We start from the raw sequence: 25,499 nt of genomic DNA on the forward strand, positions 1-25,499 counted from the left end.
GAATTGGGTGGATTGATTGATGGGTGGGGTCCAAAGGGTTGCAGCAAAAAGAAGCAAAATCTATGGAAATGAAGAGATGAGTGGTGGGGGGGCAGAGCAGTTAGCAGCAGGAGCAAATTCAAGGGTTATCTGTGATACAAACAAGAAATGGGAAAGAGAGATTGGGTTTGGTGGCTCTGTCAATTGTTTTGAATCTTTTGATAAGAAGATGAAATATGGGTCTTCTTTGTACAATTTCTTGTTGATTATCCTTTTTTCTTCTTAAACAATTGCTTTTATTTGTCCTATGTTGATTAAAAAGTTGTTTTATTTGCCCTATGCTTAGGTTGATTTGCTTTCTTTTCCTTTTAACATGTTTCTTTGGTAATCTGTCCTCCCTCTCGAATAGAAAAAATGTTAAAATATCATTTAGAAATAAAGCTATGCTTAATCTCATGTTATCCTTTCTTTTATGCAAAGAAAAAATATTTGTCACATGACAATTTTTTATTAGACAACTGTCTGAGATGCAAATACCACCTAAGTTTTTCTCAATATAATTTTGGTTTCTGCATTATGGAGTTTGTTTAATTTTAATTCTCATACTTTCAAATATTCAATTTTAGTAAGTGTACTTTCAATAAATCTTAAATTTAGTCAATCAAAATTAATTTTTATCGAAATTGGTTTAATAATAATAACATTTTTTTTATGGAAAAAAATAGAGGGTTGTCTTCAAATATAGGAAAATGATCCAACTTATTTACAAATATAACAAAATATCACTATTTATCAGTGGTAGATATTGATAGACATCTATCAGTATATATCATCAGTGTCTATCACTAACACTGATAAATGTTCATTAGTGTCTATCACTGTCTAAACACAGTGACATTTTGTTATATTTGAAAATATTTCTAGCAGTTTTGTCATTTCGAACAATTACCCAAAAATATAATATATGAATATGCGAAAAATGTTAATAGATAATAAAAAGTGTTTCTTAAAAAAAAAATCAACAACAATAAACTAGTATTAAGAGCTACATTTAAGATTTATTGGAGGTATAAAAACTAAAATTCGATCTTTGAAAGTACTGATATTAAAATTGAACAAACTTCAAAGTACATAGATCAAAATGATATTTTTAACTAGAAAAAACCTAGTGATTTATTATGGTCAAAATAGTATTTTACATTTTTTTAGTACAATAAAAGGTGGGAGATTCAAAACAAAGACCTCATAATTGTAGACACAATTGGACTACACTACTTTTGACAAATAGTATTCCAATAGTATCTTATTAATAGTGAATAATATGTGTACATAATTATAGTACATGATTTAAAGATGACAATGTAAATATATTGTATATCACTTAATGTGAATAGATATTGTATATCATTTGTGAAATTTGGTGTTGATATCAAAGATCCAAGTAAGATATTACAAAAACAATGACATGATCAGTTTTATTATTGAATGATATATAATTTATACATGATTAATTGTTATGATATGGATATAACAATAGGATTTTATGATTTTGTGATGTTTAATGATTAAGAAGAAGTAACAAAATTGTAAGATAGTTAAAATGAGCATAGTTCACTATTATTAACTTCAAAGTTAGAAATTCTTGTAGATAAAAAAGAAAAAAAAATGAGTATTCAGATAATAAAAGAATATTTTGTGACCACTTTTTTCTTGTTTTCCAAATAAAAATAAGCACGTAATTAAAAGTTAATTTGGTAAAAATTGAATATCCAACATTTTTTTTTCCAAAGATAAAGAGTAAAGATTTAATAAAAGGAAAGATTTAGGGGGCCTTTTAATTACCATTTTTAGTTTTGGTTTCCTATTAAAAATAGAAAAACAAGTCTCCTAACGATTCCTTTGTCATGAAATTAAATCTACTTTCTGAAAAGATCTGAAAAGATGGCCAAATTTTGAACCAAATTCAAAACTAAAGGAAAGTTGATTTTAAACATTTTCACTTTTTATGTCAAGTTTTTTGAAAATTTTTTAATGAAAAAAATGAAATGTGAAAACAAAAGTTTGAAAATTAGAGATTGAATAAAAATAAGGATGTAGTTCATGTTTTAGATACATGTTTAATAGAATATTTAAATATTATATTTTAATCTAAATGATACATTTGATACTATATTTATAAATAGTGGTAGGAATATAAACTATTATTAATTAATTTATAAACATGTGTTATGTTATTTTTTAGTAAATTATTATTTCATAATATTATATAATTATAATACATTACGTAATACATGTTTTCATTTTTTTAAAAAAATAAATAGAGTTTATAACATGAAATATTATATTCTTAATAGTTTTTTTTTTATCTATATTTAACATAATTCTCTATCTTAAAATTTAAAATAAAAATTTAGATTCACTAAGAACATAAAAATATTGTTTTCGAGAATTTGCATTGTTTTGATCACATAGTCTAATAATAAACTTTCAAAAATAGGATCTAGATTATTTATCAATATATATTTATTAAATTCAATGAATTTAGAAATATAAAACATTATTTAGATTCTCTATCAAATGTAAACCAGTCTAAATTTGAGGACAAAAAATAGAATTTGTACTTTAATTATTCCTTTGAAATTGGGTAAAAGTTTTTTAAAGAAAAACTATTTTAAAAAAAAAAGTAGGAAATAAAGTTAAAAACAGTACACTATAGCAAAATACAAAATTGTTATAAAATCATTATAAAGATAAAAGATTGTTGGCCAATATTTATCTAAGAAAGGTCACATATGCCAACATGATAATTAGTCAAACTTGTGACATGGGATGTGATGCAATGATGTGAACATGTTCCTTGAGCTTATGAAATTGTGTTTCAAATCATAATAGATTCATAGAACATATGCTTTTTTTTTTTTTTTTTGAGTTTTTTTTATCATTGTTGATTTGGTTATGTTTTTTTAATATTAAATTATTCTTACAATCCCTAGAGTTTGATTTCAATCTTAATTTGAACTTTGTGGTCCTGAAAATTTTAGGTTATAATACATTTTTTATCTTTGAAATAATATTTAAAGATTGAGACTCAAACATTTTTTAATCTATTATTTCAAATGCTCCTCAATAATGACTTCAATTTTGTCTTTAATTCTAGATGTTGTTTAATTATTATTTAATTGAAAAACCAATTTTACTTTTGCACTCTAGTTCAATTTATTTTGTCATATTTCTTTTTCAACTTTAGGTTTCATCGAATGTCATTTCAATAAAAAGAAAAAATATATATATTTAGAGAAAATATCAATTTATACTCCAAAACTTTGGGGATTATATCAATTTAAACCGTGAATTAATAATTGTATCAATTTAAATCCTAACTTTGAGATTGTATCGATTTAGACCATGAATTTTAAGAGTTATATCAATTTAAATCTCAAACTGATAATTGTATCAATTTAAACACCAAACTTTCATAAATATATCAATTTAAACCATGAATTTTCATAAGAATTTAAACTTTAAACTTTCAAAAGTGTATCCAAATAAAACAAAATGCAATGTTTAAATTGATACACCTATAGAAGTTCAGTGTTTAAAGGGTAATTGATATTTGCCCATATATTTATGAACAAGGATAATGGAAAATTTTTAATCTTAATTTATAATTTTTGTGTTAATTATTATTTAATAAAATATTTCCAAATTCATTTTTACATTATATTTCAATTCCTTTTTCATTTTCTAAAATTTTATCAAATGTTACTTCAATTAAAAAAAAAAAAAAAATAGAGCAAGAACAAGGGTACATGTACAATTTTGACAAACTATAAGGGTTATTGCAACAATTAAAAAACTAGTGGCCAATTGATCGAATTATAAGTGTAAGGATGCAATTATAACAAATCACAGAATTTAGCAAGTGATTGATCAAATTAAGAGTTAAAGAGTGTAAATATAAAAAATTATAAAGTTCAAATGTGATTTGTGCAATTTTTCTAACTTTTTATCATGCTTAATAAATTATACTAAAACTTGTTAAATTACGGGATTGAACTAAAACCAAGCACAAACCATAAAAGTTAAAAATAATCATATAACATTTTTGCTGTTTTTTTAGTACATTTGAGATAGGAAGATTCGAACCATTGATCACATAATTTAAACTCGCATGCCAATTAAGTTATGCTCGGTTTAGCATATAACATTGTTGTTAGTACCTACCGTTTAACCTCAATTTTCAGTTAGTTTTCGCATTAGTAAAATATCATTATTGTCTCTATCCTATATTTAAAAGTTACAAAATAATAAATTCAAAACTTTCCAAACTCAAAAGAGCAAGGAAAAAGTTGAGAAACTAACCCAAATATTAGGGATAAAATTACATACTCATCGAACTAAATCACATCAAACGTACAAAAATTCAAAATGTATACACAACAATAAAGCATTGTGTCCAATAAGAGCATAGTTCAACTAACCTAAAATATATACTTGCAAACAAGAGGTTATAAAAAGTATTATGAACTTGCTACAAAGAGTCAAATGGTATAAGACCTTTTTTTTTTTTTTTTTTTTTTTTGCAACGGTATTATAATATAAGTGTGAGGTGGGAGAATCGAACCTTAGAGTTCGAAGTCGATAGTACAAGCACTATGTCAATTGAACTACGCTCATGTGGGCTATATTATATATATTACACAAGCCAATAAAGCCAAAGTAACCGACTTGAACAAAGCAGAGAATGGCAAACGCCCCTTGTCCCTGCGAATGAAGAGGGCTTCATATGTGGGCAAGTTTATCAAAACAATTAGCCCACAAACAACAGTTTGTAGAATGAATTTGTTCAAACCTTTGGAAACAAGCTCCAAATTCCAGGCAGCAACATTCTTAATTCCCAGCAATAAACCAAAAAGGTTTAGTATTGCAAGTGTTGCTATCATAGTACACATAATATCTGAGCTTCCAAACTCAATGATCTCTTGTTCGTATCGCTTCGACTCATCCTCAGCTGCAACTTTAGCAGTCACAGCAAATTTAGTTTGAGAAAACCCAAGTTGCTTGATGACTGTGTCAATGAAGCTAAAGAAGAATGCAGTGGTCCTTCTGAAAAGTAACATTCTTTGTAAGTTCCACCAAGCTTTGAGTGTATAGCCACAACTTATGGCCTCAATTATGCTCCAACAATTCTTTGTTACGAAGACATATGCAAAAGGTATGGCCCATACGCTTGTAACCTATATTTAAAAGAATCCAAACTATCATTTTACAATTGAAGTTTCCAGGGTAAATAAATGAACACTGTTCCTCCATTTCTTTTTGTCATGTATTTGACATAGTGTGTCAAATCAGCTAATGTTTGTTTGCATGCCACATTATTGCTTGGTTAACGATATAAACAATGGCGACTACATAGAGAATTAAAATTCGAAATCCTGGATGCTATCAATAACATTTTAAGTTTACAACCGTAAAAGTTCAAACACTAAATTTAACCATGTTGTCTATTTCTTTTGCCATGTATTATTTAACCTAGTTGTGTCAAATCAGCAAACATTTGTCAGCATGTCACATCATTATTTAATTAACGATGTCAAAAATGGGGATAATATAAAAAATATTTTGGAAAACTTTCAATTTACACCCCTAAATTTTGAGGCTGTATCAATTTAAACTTTAAACTTTTGTAAGTGTATCAATTATACACCCTCCTTCAAACCTAGTTTGAAAAATATCGTCCGAAACATATAATTATTTCACTAAAATTCCTAAATTGTTATAAGTGAATCAATTTAGATCCTTCATTAAGATTACATTGAAAATTGTCTATGTATTCAATTCTTAAACATATTAGACATTTTCAAAGGAAATTTTAATTGAGAGCCTAAGTTGATTCACTTGTGAAAGTTTAGAGATCTAATTGATAAAAGTATAAGTCTCACGTGATGCTTATCCAAATAAAATGTAATGAAAGGTGTAAATTAATACACTTACAGAAGTTAAAGATTTAAATTGATACAATTATCAGTTTAGGGTTTAAATTGATTAAACCTTGTATGAATTGATATTTTCTCAAATATTATTAAGTTCACAATCAACAAAATTTATGTACTAAATTTATAACTTAAGCTATTAGTTACTAAGTGAAATAATAAGGCAATACCTCTGGGAATAAGGGCAACCAATGAAAAGGAGATAAGACGATGGGAAAGAAAATACCTTTGGGAATAACGGAATGCCTTGAAGCAGACAGAGTGCAGGAATGGTGGCATAATACAGCATTGGTATCGAAAGTGGAGCCCATAAAAGATATACACAATATCCCATTTGAGCTCCAAATTTGATCTTCCCATGTCCATATATGAAGGGGCAATACTTGGACAAAAAAACTTGAAACATGCCTTCAGACCACCTCTTATATTGAACCAGAGCTGCACCCAAGCTAAACGGAGCAACACCCAAGAAAGCTTTTTTCTTTGGATTATAGTAAACTGATCTCCAACCTCTGCACTGTATTGCTAACCCAGTAATGATATCTTCGACTGCACATCCATATATTAATCCCATCTGCAATTCATTAACAATCTCATTTTAGAGAGACATATATTAATCCCATCTGTAGTGTATACGTACCCCATATGAAAGAAAGAGAGAAAGAGAAAGACCTCCTTTCCCCATTGAGAACCATTTTCAAACTTGCAGTCAACGAGAAGCTTACATGCTTCTTCCAATTCATTAACAGGCTTTGAAACTTTCTTCTTTGTTTGCACGTCCAAATGTACTGATCCATTAAGATCTTCGACGTATTTCTTCCCATTAAGAGCTTCTCTGCGATGGAAACATCCAGTGCCACAATACAAGGCAGCGACATAGCCACCCATGCCAGCTAGTTCAATCTGCAACAACATCATATATGTTATTTTATCAACTTGTTCATTACTGTCTTTCTTAGAATAACGACATATCTTTCAAATTCTAACCTCATTAATAACTTGATCCGGAATGCCATATATCATATTTTTTGTAATATTATTGAAGTATTGTGGGAATTGCACAAATGCAATGTCATGGCTACTTTTCCCATCCAGGAAAAAACATAGACACTCCTTCATTGTGTCTGGATTATTTGAGTACATATCACAGTCTAAGTTGAGGATGAAGGGAGCATTGCTTATCTCTGAGGATACTCTTATCTGCAACATATTGGTATGAATTTAATTGTTTCCTTAAAAATAAGACATGGAAATGCATAAAGTTTAGGCCATCATTTTAGTCAAATAATTTGTGTTTGATTTCTTTTTTATTAGCTCCATATATATTAGTCCTCCTGTCATTTTCATTATCAAATACTAATAGTCTTTTTACATTGTACATTTTCTTTGAATATCAGCTCATGGTCCCTTTCTATTTGTTCAGATCCAGGAAAAGTAGAGAAACTGTAGGACCAAGCACATACTAAAGGACCAAAATGAATGATAATTCAACATGTTGCAGAACTTACCAGTGCATTCATAGCTCCAGCTTTAAAATGGTGGGGATGCTGGGGTCTCTTTTCACGTGCCATGTACACCAATTTTGGTAGTACACATCCATCAATATCCACATCATCATGATTCTTTCCATCAATTATTATCTGCCAAGATGGAAACATAACAATAAAAATGAGTAAAACAAAATTTGCAATGCCGTATATGTGTTGAGCCAAATGAAGCAAGTTCACCTTCACAATGGACTGATGATTTTGCTTTGTTAAACCATTATCCCACTCAGAGAAACCTTTATATTGATCCCGTATCTCCTTAGGAACCTTCCCCATCTCAACCACCGAGCTAACTCTCTCCTTCATTTCATCAAACAGTTTCTGTGCAACCCATTAAAAGTTTCAACTTAAACACTACAATTGATTCAATATAAGTCAAAAAAACAAAATCCATCCAACAAAATTACACCCAATACTGAAAATTGAACGAAACAGGTTGCATACCTTCATGTGGGTCCACTCTTGAGAGCGATGATGCAGGGCAGAATGGAGAGAAAAGTAGGCCTCGGGAGACCTAGGCTCGACCATGAACTTTGTACAGAAGGGCAACCAATGCTTGGCGAAATTTGAAGCTTCGATGAGAGCGTAGAATGTGAAGTCGGAGCCGGCATCATCGGAGAGATAAATGGCCAATTTCTCAGTTGGGTAATCGTAGGCCATGGCGGACAAGACGGTGTTGATGACCAAGAGCGGCGGTTCGATAATGGGGTCGGCTGTGCAAACGAATACGTCGACATTTGGTAATTGGTCGTCGTTGTACCTGCAGTTTGAGGGCCAAAGTGAGCCATATTCACTATGGAAATGAGGAGCCTAAGCAAGCATACATCTTTTTTCGATTTGTGCAAATATTCTTAGTATCGTTACAATTTTATCATGCTGCATTCAAGTTTCTTTTCTAGTCTCATGAAATGTTATTTGCTGAAAAATGTAATCTTTCTTCTCCATTGTTTTTTCTTTTTCCAATCTTTAATATAACAACAGCCAACCAAAAATACCATACTTTTCTTCTTTCTCTCTTCTTTTTCCCTCAATTTGTTGGAATTCTACCTATCTATCCGTTTTGGTCAAGTCGATCGACCGTGCTTGAGGTCGGTTGATCAACAAATTCAGCCACTCTACATTTAACGATTTCTCTAACCAATGAAAACTGAGATAGTGGCTTCAGCCCAAAATTGACCTGTTAGTTCATCCCTGCTAAAAAGGCTAACTTGTATTAAAAAATAATAATTTTAAAATTTAAGGTATGTGATGATAATATAAATATTTTAAATCTATATTGAATAGATAAACCTTAGGATCATTCATGTCAAATTGTCATGAATAATAACATACTAGCTTCAAGATGATGATAGATGATGTGATTCAAGAAATATTGAGTGCTTATTGTTTTTTGTTTTATATATTGGAACCCATTAAATCTTAATTAACTAAGAATGGGCTTCTACCTATTAAGTTCATATTACATTAGACATAGGTCATACTTTAATTAAACATATTATTCTTTAAATATATCTAATCTGTGAAACAAAAGTGAATTACCAAAAGTATTTTTAATTGTTTTTAATAAAAGAAATACAAAATAGAAGGAATAGTTTTTAAGTACAATTCATTTCCTTTATTATAAAAAGATGAAAGGTGAAAAAATAAGGAAAATAATTGTTAAAAATAAATAAAGACTATTTTTTAGATTGAAAAACGTAAATACCTTTTCTTTTCTCTTTTAAACTTCTTCTTTTTCTTTTTGAAAAATAAACATTGATAACAACACATTTTTTTTAATTGAATAAAAGTTATTAAAAGAAACTACAATTTATCTATATTATCATCCATGACTTCTAACAAAATTTAGGTTTATTTGAATTGACTAGAGAAAAATATTTTTTTTAAAAAAAAAATTATTCTTATTCAAACTCTTTCAATAAAAATTATTTAAAATATATTATTTCAAAAGCTATTTTAAATAGTTGTCAAACACTTCAATTTTTTTTTTAAAATGATTTATTTTCAAAATTAAACACTCGAAAAATTAACACAAACACACCCTTATTCAATTTCAAAGCTAAAGAAGTTAATAAACAAAAATTAACATTTTAAATTTAATTATTATATCCACTAAAACAATTGTTATATCATTAAAAAAATGTTTTTATAAAGATGAGATAGGACCAATACAATTTAGAAAAATTAAAGGAATAATAGAAACATCCTTCTCCATACTATCTTTTTAATTTTCTTTCCCAAAAAATTAATATTTATCTGATTTGAAGAAAATACAATACATTAATCCAAAAAATGAAGTGAAAGTTTCCTCCCCTCATAAATTCATAATTCATTTTCCAGACAGTATTAGATTTAAGGTAGAATACCAATTTAAATTATTGTTTTTTCATGGTATCAATTTAAATTTTGAACAAATAATTGTATAAATTAAAACTTTATAACTTTATAATATATATTAGTTTACATACTCCATTATTTATTTTTTTTTAAAAAAAGTATACTCTTCTTCATATTTTGTTCGAAAAAGATCGTGTGAGACTTACCGTTGTCTCAACCTAGAATTTTCGATTCCTTGCATACTTATAATTATTCCAAAAGCAAATTATAAATTCAAATTTCGTGTATTTACATTTTCACCCACCTCGGGAAAAATCATAACAAGTTTGACATGTATTTGTAGTTTAATCCCCCGCCTCAAAATCATTTTCTTTCCATATACAATATTTTTCTTTTTTGTTGTTTCATTATCATTTATAAAACAAATGCGCATTTGTTTTTATTATAAATTTGAACTAGTTGATTAAGATATATATTTTTATTAATTTATTATATATATATATATAAACCTTCATAAACAAAAGGACAAAAAAGTTAATTACTTTACCAAAAAAGAAAAAAATATCATTGAAATGAAACTTTACTATTGTCTTTATTTATTATTTTTTTTAATAGGTATTGTAATTAAAGTGCAGGGTGAGATAATCGAACCTCAAACCACAAAGTTGATAATATGAACATTAAGTTAGTTGAGCTACGCTCTTGTTGGCTTTATTTTTAATGTACATAAATAGAAGATATGAAAGAGATTTTATTATACGGAAATAGAGAGAGAGAGTTTATATTATAAACATAATTTGCTCTCACCTTCAAATTATGTTTTTTTTTTTAAGTACAAAATAAAATAAAGATTTGAATGTCAAACTTTTTAGTCAAGTGTATATACTTTAAGTTAGTTTAGTTATACTCATTTTCACAAAAGAATAAATAAATTAATGATACAAAATGTAGCTGAATACCAATTACGAGTAGGACCCACTTTTCAAATTACTATTGATGTATAAACCAAATTCAAGAATAAGAAATATTATTGATTTAAAATCAATTTTAGTTCCTAAATTTTCATAAAAGTAATAATTTAGTCCCTAAACTTTGGTTTACTTTCAATTATGTAACAATTTAGTCGGACCTTTAATATTAATATTATTGTTTTCAAAACTTATTAGAGAAATATTGTTGTTTTGAAACTTATTAGAGAAATATTTTTGTTTTGGGAGTTCGAGCTAGAAGTCGAGGTTTGAGAATTCGACTAATGTAGAGGTCGAACGTTGAGAACTCGACAAACAAAGAAAAAACTTGGAAACAATACGTAAATTAAGGTTGTCGAGGGTTGAAGTTTCGACATACATAAGTCGAAACTTCAACCCTCGACAAGGAAGATATGTAGGTGAAGCAGATTGTAAGAGATAGCGAGATTGTAGGAGAGAGCGAGATTGTAGGATGGGACAATCTCCGTCTATGGAATGTATGCGTCTCGCTCTCTCCTACAATCTCACTCTCTTTCACAATCTCGCTCTCTCCTACAATCTCGCTCTCTCCTACAATCTCGCTCTCAATCTCACTCTCTCTCACAATCTCACTCTCTCTGAACATCTCGCTCACTCAATCTCGTTCTCTCTTACAATCTCGCTCGCAATCTCGCTCTCTCTTACAATCTCGCTCTCTCTTACAATTCAAAATTCTGTTATTGTTGTTATTTTTTCATTAATGATTACTAGCTTTTTTCTCATTGGTCATGTGTATATATATATATATATATATATATATATATATTTCTATGGAAAGTAAATAAATTTATTATATATTCAATTTTTTTTTATTATAAAGTTGTACATTATTCTTTTAATTAACTTCTTCCAATTAACTTGTACATTATTCTTTTAATTAACTTGTACATTACATTGTTTTTCTAATTGAGAAACAAATATTTTTTTAATTGAAAAATAATTTATTTTTTTTTCAGATCATGGCTTTAAACCCAGGACCTGTTGATCCTGATGTTTTGTACGACCAGTCCATTCATCGATCATCTGTTGTATGGCGAGATCGTACTACTAGAGAAATATCTTGCAGGCGTCGAGAGGCAGTTCTCCAGCGCACTATCCTGCTCCACCCTCGAATACTATCACTACTATGCACATCTAGATTCTATGGGGTTGCCAGATTATGATTTATTCAGTTGGACTGACATCTGATCATAGCCTTGGTCGAGAGATGGAGGCCCGAACATACATTCCATATGTCTATTGGAGAGTGCACTATCACTCTACAAGACATAGAAGTATTGTTGGGGTTACCTGTTGACGGTGAGCCGGCCACCGGAGTGATGTACGATGACTGGTTAGAAGTTTGTCAACTGTACCTCGGTGCGACCCTACTTGCCGAAAAGATTAAAGGATCGAGGTTAAGTTTAATATGGTTAGGAACACAATTTTGTGAGCTCACAGATGATGCAGATGAGGAAACAGTTATAAGATATGCGCGAGCATATATACTACAAATGATGGGTGGAAGTCTATTTTCAGATAAATCAAGTCATTTTGTTCACTTGATGTTCTTGCCACTATTAGCTAGCCTCCATGATGTGGGGCGGTATTCGTGGGGTGGAGCATACTTGGCATGGTTGTATAAACAACTATGCAAAGCAACAAGCTGAGGTTCGAGAAATAGCTGGGTCTCTCATACTTTTGCAACTATGGGCTTGGGAGCGATTTCCAACAATGGCTCCACAGCTACAACATGTTAATGACGCTCAGTTAGTTGAACGAGAACTACGATTCTCGGTATGTTGTTTTAATTCAATTTAATTTTTATATCACTGATCTAGTTAATTTAAATTCTAAATTATCAATTTAAAAATTTAGGTGGAGAGACAAATTTTGTGTGACTAGGACAGCCACACATATAGTCAGCTAGTATAGATACATGTTTGATCTGCTTCAACCTAACCAGGTACATTACACTAAACCTAATTGATTATTTTATACACATTTTTATTGTATTTGTCTTTAATATTCTCTAATATAATATTTTGTGTTTTAGGTTATTTGGGAGCCGTACAAAATTATTATGCATACTTTGCCTAATTTTTGTACGAATGGTCAAAACATATGGCAGACGATGAGTCCTCTCATATGTTTTCACATTTGTGAGTGGCATCTTCCTGACAAGGTGATGAGACAATTCGGTTTTTAACAGAATGTCTCATCGCCTTGTAATACTGAACCCGTACTACATGATATTGATCTAAGGACTGGAGATTGGTCCGAAAAAGTTGCACATTTGGTAGTGCAATGCACTATCATGCAAGGTTTATTGCAGTGGGTGTTTCTCTTGAATAGTTTGACACAGATGTCACTCCAGAATATATTCATTGGTATAAAAACATCACAAGGCGCTACGTCATTCGTCCGGGAGTAGCTGTGGGTCATCTGGTAAATGAATATTATCTAATTATTTTTAATTTAAATTTATTTTAAATATTGTCTAATTGTTTTATAATTCATAGAGATCGAACAACCGTAGACTCCGTGAGGTTGTGAATGATCTGAACCAAGTTCTTACTATATATTGTGACAACCAAATCTATATGGAGGAAATTCATTATATGTACGATATATCTATTGTTTCTCCACCAGCTCCTAGACGTAAAGGACCTGTTTGGGAAGAGGATAATTTGATGAGGTTGCACATAATGTGGAAGAGTTGCCCCCTATGATGCAGACGCAGAGTCAAACTGATTATGTTAGTCCGATGATGATGATACCAGCATTTGGTTTAGGACATTATGACTCAGAGGTTGGTCATTCATTTTCATACGTGCATGGACATGGTCGGGGTCGTGAGAGCATAATGAATATTTATATTATGAAGCGCCTGCAGAGGTACTAGAGCAACATTAAGAAGAACCCGAGCAACCTCAAGTTCGACGACAACCAGCTCGAAATCGACGACGTCCGTCTTGTGGGACACATTGATTTTTGTAATTATTTTTATATAAATGAGATATTTAATTTACATTTTTTTTTATTTTTATGAGATATTATTTTTTTAATTTATTATTTTTATATATTATGAATAGTAATTATTTTGATATAGAAGCTTTTAAATATCACTAACATAAATAATAACATTAGATAGTTTAAATCTAAAAAGTTAGGTAAAAAAACTTCAATATTCAAATTTACATATTTTAGATAATAATTTGGGGACATAATAAATCAAATAAACACTTAAAACCTTCACATGCAAGTCTATAAATAAGACTGTATTATTGATATAAAGAACAGAAAATTTAATCACAGTAGTAGTGAGGTCAATAGTTTAAAAGATTTTACAATAATGATCTTGGATTCCTTTTGTATATTGGTACCAGGATTTTGATGGATTTTTTTCTTTTTTTAAAAAAAATTATAAATAATAATAAAATATTTTTAGAAATTATTTTTATAAAATGGAAAATTAAAAAAAAAAAGGAAGGAAGGAATGTGTAATAATTAAAAAAAAAAGAAAAAAAAGGAAATTTGTACGGATATCTCGCTCTCGCTCTCAAAATCTCGCTCTCTCAAACTCTCGCTCTCTCAAACTCCCGCTTTCTCTCAAAATCTAGCTCTCGTTCAAAATCTTGCTCTCTCAAATCTCGCTCTCTCTCATAGTCTCTCTCTCTCTTACTCTTCCCTCTTTTGTTCTCTCCCAATACAAGATTATTTTTAACACATCAAATAATTATGAGTGTTACGAAGAAGGTCTCGAGAATGAGGAAAGTCTCCGGAATGAGGAAGGTCTTTCGTTCTCTCCACATCAAATAATTATGAGGAAGGTCTCCGGAATAATAATTAAACAGACTCAATAATAATGTTAGGGCAAGGTCGATAGTTCAAAGTCGATGTAAAAGGAAAGGAGAAGGTTGAGGGTTCAAAATTCTACCCATCTAAGTCGAATTTTCAACCCTCGACTTATTTTAAAAAAAACAACAATATTTTTACAAATAGTTTGAAAACAACAATATTTTCTTAAATAGTTTATAAAAGGATAATATTCTTTTAATTTTCCTAATTTAGTCCATAGACTTTACCATATAATAATCTAATCCTTATACTTTTAAATTTATAACGATTTAGTCTCTATTGTAAAAACTAATGTTATAGTTTAATGAGATCCCATTCATAAATAAATAATAAATTAATTAGAGACTTAATATTTTCACAAATTACAAAATTTATATTATAAAATAGTTATAAACTATAGTTGAGAGACTAAATTGTTACTTTTACAAAAGTTTAGAAATAAAAAATATTAAAAAATATGCAGTATAGTTTTTGCAGTTTCTCTCTTACATCTAATCGTACAAAATTATTAGGTATATTTGGGATGGTCTCGTCCAATAATTTTCTAACAAAAGAGTGGAGGGAAGAGGAGTACCTTAGAGAGAGTTGATGTTTGAAAGGAAAGTTGTAAGTGATACGCCAACGAACAGATTGAGTGAGAATCCAATACAGACCAAACAGAATCTCAGATATAAACATCCCGATCCAAGCCCACCGTGCAGGTTCGCCGGCGGCCGGCATCACGGCGGCTCTGTAAGCCCAAATCAGAGAAATTGCAGCCATGACCGTCGCCGCAAAAGCTCTGTGGGCTCCTTTGTATCGGCCTTCTCTGATCTCGAACAAGGAATACGACGTCGTTTCTCCATGCTCGTTTCTCATCTCTTTTTGCTTTCTTCTTTCTCTCTCTATCTCTTAGAATGAATAAATGAGTTTCATGGGTTTTTGAGTTTTATTTGATTTGTTTTTATGTGAAAGGAACTTAGTGGAAGTGAAACGACGTTATCTTTTCTAGATTTTGTCGTTTCCATTCCCATTCCCTACCCTACTTTCAAATCTCCATATGAAATGTCGACCATTTCTAATAATTAATAATAATTCAGGACACTTTTATCTATTTATAATGAAAATTGGCGTAATCAAATTTCATTAATACATCAATCATATTAGGTCTCAATAATAAATATAATTATATCGTTTTTTATCATATTTATTTAAAATGATAAATTTTGTAAAATTTATTATCGTAGTAATTACGGTAACGATAACAATAAATATTATAAAATTCATATTTTTTTTTTTTTTTTTTTTTTTCTGAAACAGTAACAATAATGATAATCATAACCATAACGGTAACGATACGACTTAACGCAATTCAAGTGATCACTTCACACTCGTCATTGGACTCACCTGTCAATACGTATGCAAAACGACAGTAAGCAATAACAAACATTATAGGTGATAGTCCGTTCGATTTTGTCAATTTTGAGGTCAACCAAGAACCAACCTAAACCAATCGATTTTACGAAGAAAAGATCCAAATTAATGTCCAATAAAAAACAAAACTATTGGATTGATTTTATTTGGATTGGTTCATTATTGGTTTGGTTCTCAATTTTTTACATTTTCCTTTTTTCTTTCAATTTTTGTTTTTATTACCACTTTATTTTGAATGGGTCCTTTTTGCTAATTTAAAATTAAAATTGGGTCCTTTTTTCATAAATTGAAAGTTGACATTTTTTTGGCACTTTTCTAAATAAAAAAACATACAAGCTCCATAATAATTGGATTTTTTTTCCCCTAAACAACAAATATACATACATCATAATAATTAAAATAATAAAATATTATTTATTTTTAAGGGTATATATATACCATTAAATCTATTTGGTTTTGATTGGTTTTTCTAATAAAAAGTTGATCGGAAGCAATACCTTTTGGTTTTGTCCAAATACAAATCAAGATGTCCAACTTTATACTAAAAAATCGAACCAAACCATTGGATCGGTTTGGATTGGTTTAGTTTTTCTATTTTTCGATTTTTTGTTGCACTCCTAACAAACATTGAAAAAAATAGGTCCCACTTTCCAAACTATCTTTCGTTTATTGCGATAGTGTCATTCATTAACATGTTAAATTATGAATAAAAGTAGTATTACTAGAAATTTAGTTAAAATATTATTTTGATTCTTATACTTTTTGTCGACTTTCAAAATATTCCTTTTTATCTTTATACTTTTCATATTGATTAATTTTGGTTCTTGTAATTTTAAAAAGTGACTATTTTCGCCCCTTAATTGAAATAAATATGAAACTAAAGAGTGAGTAAAAAAATAAAAATGTAAAGAGACTAAATTTCAATAATTGCATTAATACTTTTAATCATTTTAAAAAAATAAAGGAGGTTACCAATTTCTTTTGAAGTTATATTGAGCGGAAAAAGAACCAAATTGATACTCTCATTTTTGCTACCATTTCTCAATTTTCTTAGCAACCAAACAAGTTCTAAAACTTTAAATTAAATTGTAAAATCCCTCACAATCTCAGAAAGCTTCGAAATCAAAATTTAAAAAAGGACCTTTAAAAAAACTATTTTATTCGATCATGCACAACTTTCTTAGCTAATCATAACAATAAATTAATTTGAACCGTAAAAATGATAAAAAGGAAAAAAAAATGGTCTTTCAATAACCCTACAAATAAGACAGTATTGATGATGATAATGAAAATAGAGAAGGATTTGACCATAGATCAAAATAAAGGAGAGAGAGTAAGTGGAAGATAGAGGTGAAATGAAACGTCGATAATCATTTTTCTTCTATGTACTAATGGTAAGTGTTCTTTTCGATTTTTATTTTCAACGATTTAAGAATATTAATGTCAACTTTTAAAAGGTGTTAATGATCTTCATTTATATAGAACAGAACGGTAAGAGTTTTTTTTTTTTTTTTTTTGTTTTTTTAACAAGAAGTATGAGGACAAATTTTGAAAGTTTTAAGAATATTTTGAAAAATAAACAAATCTAATAGTTATCATTAAAAATTACGATTTTTTAGTTTTTTTTTTTTTAGTTAAAGAGTACTAATGAAACTTTTGAAAGTTTGAAATTATTTTAAAAGCAAAGTACAAAATTTGAAGGTATTTTTAATTATTTAACAAAATAATAATAATAACAACAACAATTACTAAAGCAATTGTTCGAAGGATTTTTGAAAAAAATTAATTCGTTAAATTTGAATCTTGTATTTGTATTAGTTTTAATATAGTGAGTATAATCTCTAATATTTAATCTTTGGATGCTTTCTCTTGAAAAATAAACTTTAATTCTTAAGTTTGTGTATTTTATTGGTTGATTGGTCTTTGGGCTTGATGATCTTCTCAATGATCGACCTTTGGAGTTGTTGATCTTTTTTTATTAGTTTGAATCGGCCTATGACTTTGTTTATTGACTTTTTTGGTTTCTGGCTTATTGATTGTTTTGGATCAATATTTGGAGCTTCAATCTTCTAATCCTTAAGCTGGAGAGCTTGAGAGCTTCGGTCTTTATAATTTGAGAGCTTTTGAGTTTCAATCTTCAAAGCTTGAGAGAAGTTAAATACTTAAGATCTTTAAAGTTGGGGAAGAGTTATATTCTTCAGATCTTCAAACAGCTTCAATCTTTAAAACTTCAAATATTCAGAGAATTTTGGCCTTCGGTTCTTTCAACCTTCCAAAATGAATGGGTAAAATTTCTATTTATAGAGTTTCCATAGACCTTACGTGGACTTAGGCCCAGTTGCTCTTCTTTGGCCAGATCACAGTGAGCTTGAATTGTGTTGAATTTTCGACCCAACCGATTTTAATTATTTTGTCTGATCCAATTTATAATTTTCACAATGAGTTTGAACTTTCATTGTGATGATGTGGCAACTTATGATTAGTCGAAATTTCTCATTCAACATCATTCAATGGAATTAACTCGCCCTATTATGAATCGGTGCAATCAATTCATTTAAATTAACTAATTTCTCTAAACTAAGTTAGAAAATAGTTTAGGAATTTGCCCAAACAAATCTTATAAAATTATTAGGTTTTGTTTGATGATCATTTGATTTTCCTTTTTACTTTTGAAAACTAAGATTATAAATACTACTACTACAATTCTACTTATAAATTATTTGTTTTGTTGTTCATTTTCTACAAATGTTTTAAAAAACCAAGTTAAAACTTAAAAACTAAAAAAGAAAAATAGTTTTCAAAAACTTATTTTTGTTTTTAGAATTTGGTTAATAATTCAAGTGCTTTTTCAAGAAACGTGAAAATTATAGTAGGAAATTATAGAAAACAACATGCATAAATTTCAAAATAGAAAACAAAAATGTTATCAAACATGATAGTGATTGAGATGTTTAACCTAGATTAAATCTAAAAGAACGGTAATATTGAGACTCGTCGACTTTTCATTTGACGTTCTAACAATTTTTTTACTCTAATAGCGGTTTTGAAACATTTATGAAAGACGAAGGATACAATCGTTAACTTTCAAAAGAATAGGAAGATTACATTTGTCTTCATTGCATTTCAACCTTTAAGGGGTATTGTTGTAATTTGACAGCATAAATTGGGATCCACACGTTTAACCAAAGCAACCGCATAGAAGGAGACTTTCACCATTTAGATAAATCCCTACTCTATATCATGACGTAACATGCCACTTAAATAATTGCAAACATAAAAAGTTTATATACCAATAGGCTATTTTCGTCATTATATTTTTAAAATTTTAATTTTGACGACATACTTTTTAAAAAATAATCATTTTCATCTATATTTATAAAATTTTAATATTTTTAATATTAAAATTATAAAATATATAAACTTTTTTAACTGACTTTAATTTTTAGTACAAGAATTACAGAAATTGTGAATCAAAATCTTCAAACGTCAAGAAAAAGAATGCAAATCAATTACCTTAAATTAATTAAAGCTCGCTTTTAATCCTTCAATAAATATATGCACATCCAATTAAGAATATTAATAACTCCAATTAAATTGGAACTTTGATTCTTTCATTTTTCTTATTTAAACTCAATAGGTGAATTAAAAAAGTAATGGAAGAGGTTGAATGTTTACTCTACCCTATGGAATTAATAATAACTACGTTTGAACTTTATACATTACATTTTTTTTTAGTGTACTTGAGGTGGGGCTCGAGTTATAAACTTCATGATTTCTAGTACATTTGTATGTTAATTGAGTTATACTCGACTTAGTACTTATAAATTAAAATTAAATAATGATAAGTTTAACTTATATGATTATATAATACAATTTTAACATTGTATAATTCAATAAAAGCAAAGATCTTTAAATTGTATTATTTTTATAATAATATGAGTTAGAGTAGCATACTCATACATTGATCTATGCATAGATCTTGTAACGAATTGTGTCTCTTTTGGTTTTTTTTTCTTTTATGGGTGCTTTCTTTAAGAACTTGATTCGGTATTTTTGATAGAGAGAAAAATCTAGTTAATGAGCCAAAGAGATTATCAATCCCTAAAGTTTTATCTTTTTATAATTTACATTACATGATAGTGTTCAATCGGTGAAATTACATTTTACTTAATTAGTCCAGTAAAATAATGAACCTAAATATTAAAGAGAATATTGTAACAAAAGTAAGTTTTGCTCAACGGTAATTGACATGACATTTTTTTTAAAGAGGTTGAAGATTTGATCTCATCTCTATAGTTGTTATACTAAAAGAAATAATAATCTAAATATCCAAATTAAAGATAATTTGAAATTTAAATTAAAATATAACACGTATTTTAAAAAAAAAATGTCAATTATCGTTTAACTAAACTTAGTTTATCATCTCAAAATGATTAGATTTTATGCTTTTTGATACATTTTAAATTTAGTCCAACGAACAGATTGAGTGAGAATCCAATACGGACCAAACAGAATCTCAAATATCAACATTCCGATCCAAGCCCACCGCCCACGTTCGCCGGCGGCCGGCATCACGACGACTCTGTAAGCTCAAATCAGAGAAATTGCAGCCATGACCGTCGCCGCTAAAGCTCTGTAAGCTCCTCCGTATCGGCCTTCGCTGGTCTTGGGACAATGAATACGACGTCGTTTCTCCATGCCCGTTTCTTATCTTTTTTTGCTTTCTTCTTTCACCCTCTCTCAGAATGAATAAATTCGTTTATGGGTTTTGAATTTTGTTTGATTTCGTTGTATGTGGAAGGAATTTTATTTGATTTCGTTTTATTTCATTTCAGGATTTTGGGGTTTCCATTCCCAAATTCCAACCCAACTTTCAAATCTCGATGTGAAAATGTTAATAATTAATAATAATTTAATTTATCCTTTATTACCAATATTAAATTATGTTTAAAAGTAGTATTACTATATATATATATATATATAAATTTATATTCTCATATTTTATGTAGAGGTAAACATGATGGACTGAAAAGTAGAGTCGGTCTACCAAAACCAACCGAATCCTAACCGATCGATGAAAGAAGAGGAGAGACTCGGTTGGCGTTGGGTTGGAAAAAATCCAAAACGATACTTTTTTTTTTAAGAATTAAATCGACCAAAACTGAACGACCAAACGAGGAACAGTTTGCACTCCTTGACGGTCGGGTTCAGTTTAAATATTTACTAAACCAATCATAGTCGGATTGGTGGCAGTTTGGTAGGAAAATGGACTTCGAATAACCACTCTACACCCCTATTTTTGTTGACTTTCAAAATATTTATTTTTATCTCTATATTTTTAATTGGTTTATTTTAATTTCCTATACTTTCAAATTTTTCATTCTCTTCCTTATATACATTCAGTTTTGATTCATTTTTCATTGTTGTACTTTAAAAAAGTGACTTTCAAAATAGTCACATTTTAAGAGTACAACGACTAAATTTCAATTGTTGCACTGATGCTCTTGACCTTTTTTTAGATTGAAGGATGTCATTAATTTCTTTGAAGTTATATTGAGTGAGGAAAGAACCAATTTGATATTCTTATTTTTGCTAACATTTGTCCAATTCTTACCTCAATTTTCTTGGTAACCAAACATTTTCTTGGTAACCAAACAATATAAAATAAAAAACTTTAAGTTAAATAATAAAATCTCCAACAATCTCAAAAAATTTTAGAATCAAAATCTTTCACTTAAAAAGCCGAGCAACACAATGAGTTGCAAAACTAAAAAAGGACCTTCAAAAGAAATGGATAACCTTCTTAATTAATCATAGTAATAAACTAATTTGAACGGCAAAAATGATCAACTAAGTCTTCATGCCTACAACTAAGATAATATTGATGAAGAGAGTGAAAATAGAGAAGGATTAGTAGACAATAGATTAAAATACAAGAGAGAGAGTAAATAGAATATAGAGGTGAACTAAAATCTAGATAAACCATTTTCTTATCTGTATTAATTGTGAGAGCTTTTTTCAACTTTTATTTTCAACGATTAAGAATATCAATGCAAACTTTTAAAAGTTTAGAGGTAATTTTGTAATAAAAAACGATTTTTTCTTTAGTTTTTATTTTCTTTTTAAAAAAAGTTTGAGAACAACTTTGAAACTTCGAGAATATTTTAAAGAAAAAATTTAATAGTTATCAACAAAAATTATAGTATGGGTATTTTTTAATTTTTTAATATATTTTTTTAAGTTCAAGAGTATTAATGAAATTTCAAAAGTTCAAAATTATTTTTAAAGCGAATGACAAATTTAAATATTTTCTATAATAATAATAGAAACAAGTACTAAAGCACTCATTTAACTTGCCCGGTTATAAATTGATGCAATCAATACATCTAAATTAACCAATTTCTCTAAATTAAGGGTCTGTTTGGATTTTCTAGAAAAAAATATTTTTCAAAAAAATCATTTTTATTTAAACACTTTTGATTAAAAAAAAGTGTTTAAAATACATTTTAAATTTATTTCAAAAGTTATTTTGGATAGTTGCCACTCAAATTTGTTCCAAAATGATTTTTTTAATATAAAATTAAACATTTAAAAACATATTCCAAACACACCATAAGTGAAAATTGGATTTTTTTTAAAAATAATGTTATTTTAATAAATAATGATAAAAATAAGGTTGGGGAAAATATTTTAAAAAATAGGTGTTTTGGGAAAGTATTGACAGATTTAGGGTAGTTGAATCGTGTACTTGGTACACGATTTTCATGTGACATACTCGTGTACCGGGTACATGAGTACCATTTAATCTAGTACAATGGTCGTGGTCAACTGACTGGTTGACCGGTCAGTGAACTCATGTACCCGGTACACGATTCGCTTATAATTTTTTTTTAAAGTTAATTGTTAAACTTAACTTAATTCCTTCATTATTGCTTATAATTTTTTTTAATTGTTAAACTTAATTATTAAACTTAGTTCTTTCATTATTAAACTTAATTATATATTTAATCTACAATGAAAACATCTTGCACTCATATTTTAAAAAAAAAATCATGATATTAAAGAATATTTACAATTAGTTCTTTTGATATTTCCAATTTGAAAATGATACAATGTGAGATTTAAAAACGACCCCCTCGGCCCTTACTCCTCATGGGGGTTGTCTTCGTGTTCCTCTAAATTAGATTCACCCCATTGTCGCTGTCGTCTACGACGAATACGTCTTCGATCGGTGTCAGCAACATTGAGTCGTCTTGTTTGTTGAATAATACTTTCTACGTTGATCAATGTTTGCTGACACATTAAACCCAATTCTGGTAGGTTGTTCTGCACTGAATATTGTTGAACATCGCCGATAAAATTATTCTATAGAATAAAAAAATATTAAACAATATTTTTATTATATATATGAAAAGTGTCTGATTTTAAATATCTTACCATGCAATAATAGTAAGCACCGTCTGGTGAGATAAATCGCCTTGTGATCGAATTGTACCAGGGAAAGTAGTCGTCTGATACAGCTGGCCCATCTGTTAATTCTCCTTGTGCACAACGATCACGTCGTCCATGCCAGTAGGATAAATACTCCGCATGGATTCGATGTCAGTCTTGGTCGTGCTTACCTCTTAAATCGATCTGGTGTAGTTCTGGGAGTGTATAGAACAATGAAGGTATCGTTTGTCGCATACCGAACTGTCTCAACACACGATCTGGATGATGCCACTCTACTATATGGAAGCATATAAGAGGGCTAACAGTCAACCAGATGTCTTCACCATCACGACAATAATCAGGTAAGGATGACCAAATCTGTGAGTATGGCATCCAAATAACCTGAAAAAAAAAATAATAATAAGTACACATATAAAATTTTTTAAATATTCATTTATATACATATTTACTACCTGATTGGGCGTCATCATGTCAAATATTTTTCTATACACAAGCAACATATTTGCTAAATGTTCAAAGGCAGCTAATACACCACTCTATCTAAAATTATAAAAAATACAATTAATTTATATTCTTACATAAAATGGTAACGAAATAAATATATAAATAAAATAATACCTGGCACTAAGTGGCCGATGATTTGGGGCCTGTAGTTGGACTTATGGCAATTTGAAATCGATTATAAGCCCACACTTGTAATAGTATCAGTGGCCCCGTTATTTCCAACGCTTGTGCATTGGAAGCCCGATAAAGTTCTCTGTACAACCATGCAAGACATGCACCACCCCACGAGTACGTACCAGCATGCTCAAAATTAGACAATAATGGGAGGAACATGAGATGCACTAGAGTTTTGACTTGTAGGCAAATAAAAATCCTCCAATAAGCTGCAGGATGTATGCTCGTGCGAACCTACGTACGCTGATGTCTTCGACATCGGGAGGTAATTTAGGAAACTGGGACGCCAACCAAGGGATACTCAATCTTGATCCCTTCAGATCCTCTGGTAAAACGCCTAAAGCTCTTCACAGACGTTCTTTCAGTCATACTGTAGTGAGCCTATCAGTGGTTTCCCGTCCATTCTTAACCCAAATTGTACGGCAACATCCTGCAGCGTAATAGTGCATTCCCCACAGGGCAGGTGAAATGTCTGGGTTTCTGGTCTCCAGCGCTCAACTAGAGCAGTAATCAGGTGCCAATCAAGCTGGATGAAACAATTCTGTGCAACCCCAAGAAAACCCGCCTAAAAACGTTCTTCCAGTCATACTGTAGTGAGCCTGTCAGTGGTTGCCCGTCCACTCTTAACCCAAATTGTACGGCAACATCCTGTAGCGTAATAGTGCATTCCCCACAGGGTAGGTGAAATGTGTGGGTCTCTGGTCTCCAGAGCTCAACTAGAGCAGTAATCAGATGCCAATCAAGCTGGATAAACCAATCTGTGCAACCCCAAGAAAACCCGCCTCCTGAACGTATGGAATGATGCGATGATCAAATGGGATAGTACTCTGCAGTTGCCTCCCTCCTCCGACAACTCAACACTATAGTGGATGAACTATCCCATACTGTCTGTGAATGATGCGTGTTTTGTTGGTACAATTGGACAGGATTAGAAGACCAGGCTCCATTATCTAAAAAGTTCAAATTATATTACATAATAGAATCGATAACATAAAAGATACATAAAAAGTACATAAGAAAATACAATTACATAAAATAAGTTTATTAAATAAATTCATTATATAAATACTAGGTTCATTACTAAATCATTTTCAGGTTCAAAAGAATTACTAAATCTTCAGGACGCATCAAACATATTTATTATGTTTTTTTTCAACTGTTATAGTTGACAAAAAATATGTTAATTTCTCCTAGATAAATTTATTGATAGGGATACCGGCCGATATATCAAAAAGTTTCCATTTCTCTGTGTT

The 25,499-nt window shown here is 29.6% G+C and overlaps 2 protein-coding genes across 4 annotated transcripts in view; both read right to left on the reverse strand.

The window, feature by feature from the left end:
- Positions 1–4,525: 4,525 nt before the first annotated feature.
- Positions 4,526–15,772, reverse strand: LOC120086847 (cellulose synthase-like protein E6). 3 transcript variants are annotated; one of them, XM_039043660.2, is made up of 8 exons: positions 15,278–15,772; positions 7,964–8,279; positions 7,700–7,840; positions 7,481–7,612; positions 6,960–7,172; positions 6,645–6,875; positions 6,199–6,546; positions 4,526–5,216 (listed from the first exon to the last, which is right to left on the reverse strand). In XM_039043660.2, the coding sequence occupies exons 1-8, from the start codon at positions 15,559–15,561 to the stop codon at positions 4,662–4,664; spliced, it is 2,220 nt and encodes a 739-aa protein (XP_038899588.1). In that variant the 5' UTR covers positions 15,562–15,772; the 3' UTR covers positions 4,526–4,661. The 3 variants fall into 3 exon arrangements, with proteins under 3 accessions (XP_038899588.1, XP_038899589.1, XP_090173941.1); XM_039043661.2 differs by lacking the exon at positions 15,278–15,772 and adding an exon at positions 8,567–8,704; XM_090317815.1 differs by lacking the exon at positions 15,278–15,772 and adding an exon at positions 8,520–8,580.
- An 8,984-nt stretch (positions 15,773–24,756) lies between these two features.
- Positions 24,757–25,499, reverse strand: part of LOC150033889 (uncharacterized) — a 14,618-nt gene continuing 13,875 nt past the window's right edge. Inside the window, exon 2 of the mRNA XM_090317110.1 lies at positions 24,757–25,031. Coding sequence (XP_090173236.1) covers positions 24,757–25,031 — 275 coding nt within the window. The remainder of the gene's footprint in view (positions 25,032–25,499) is intronic.

Source organism: Benincasa hispida, chromosome 9 (assembly GCF_027475165.1).
Source record: "Benincasa hispida cultivar pf3 chromosome 9, pf3_genome.v1.1, whole genome shotgun sequence".
Lineage (NCBI taxonomy): Eukaryota > Viridiplantae > Streptophyta > Magnoliopsida > Cucurbitales > Cucurbitaceae > Benincasa > Benincasa hispida.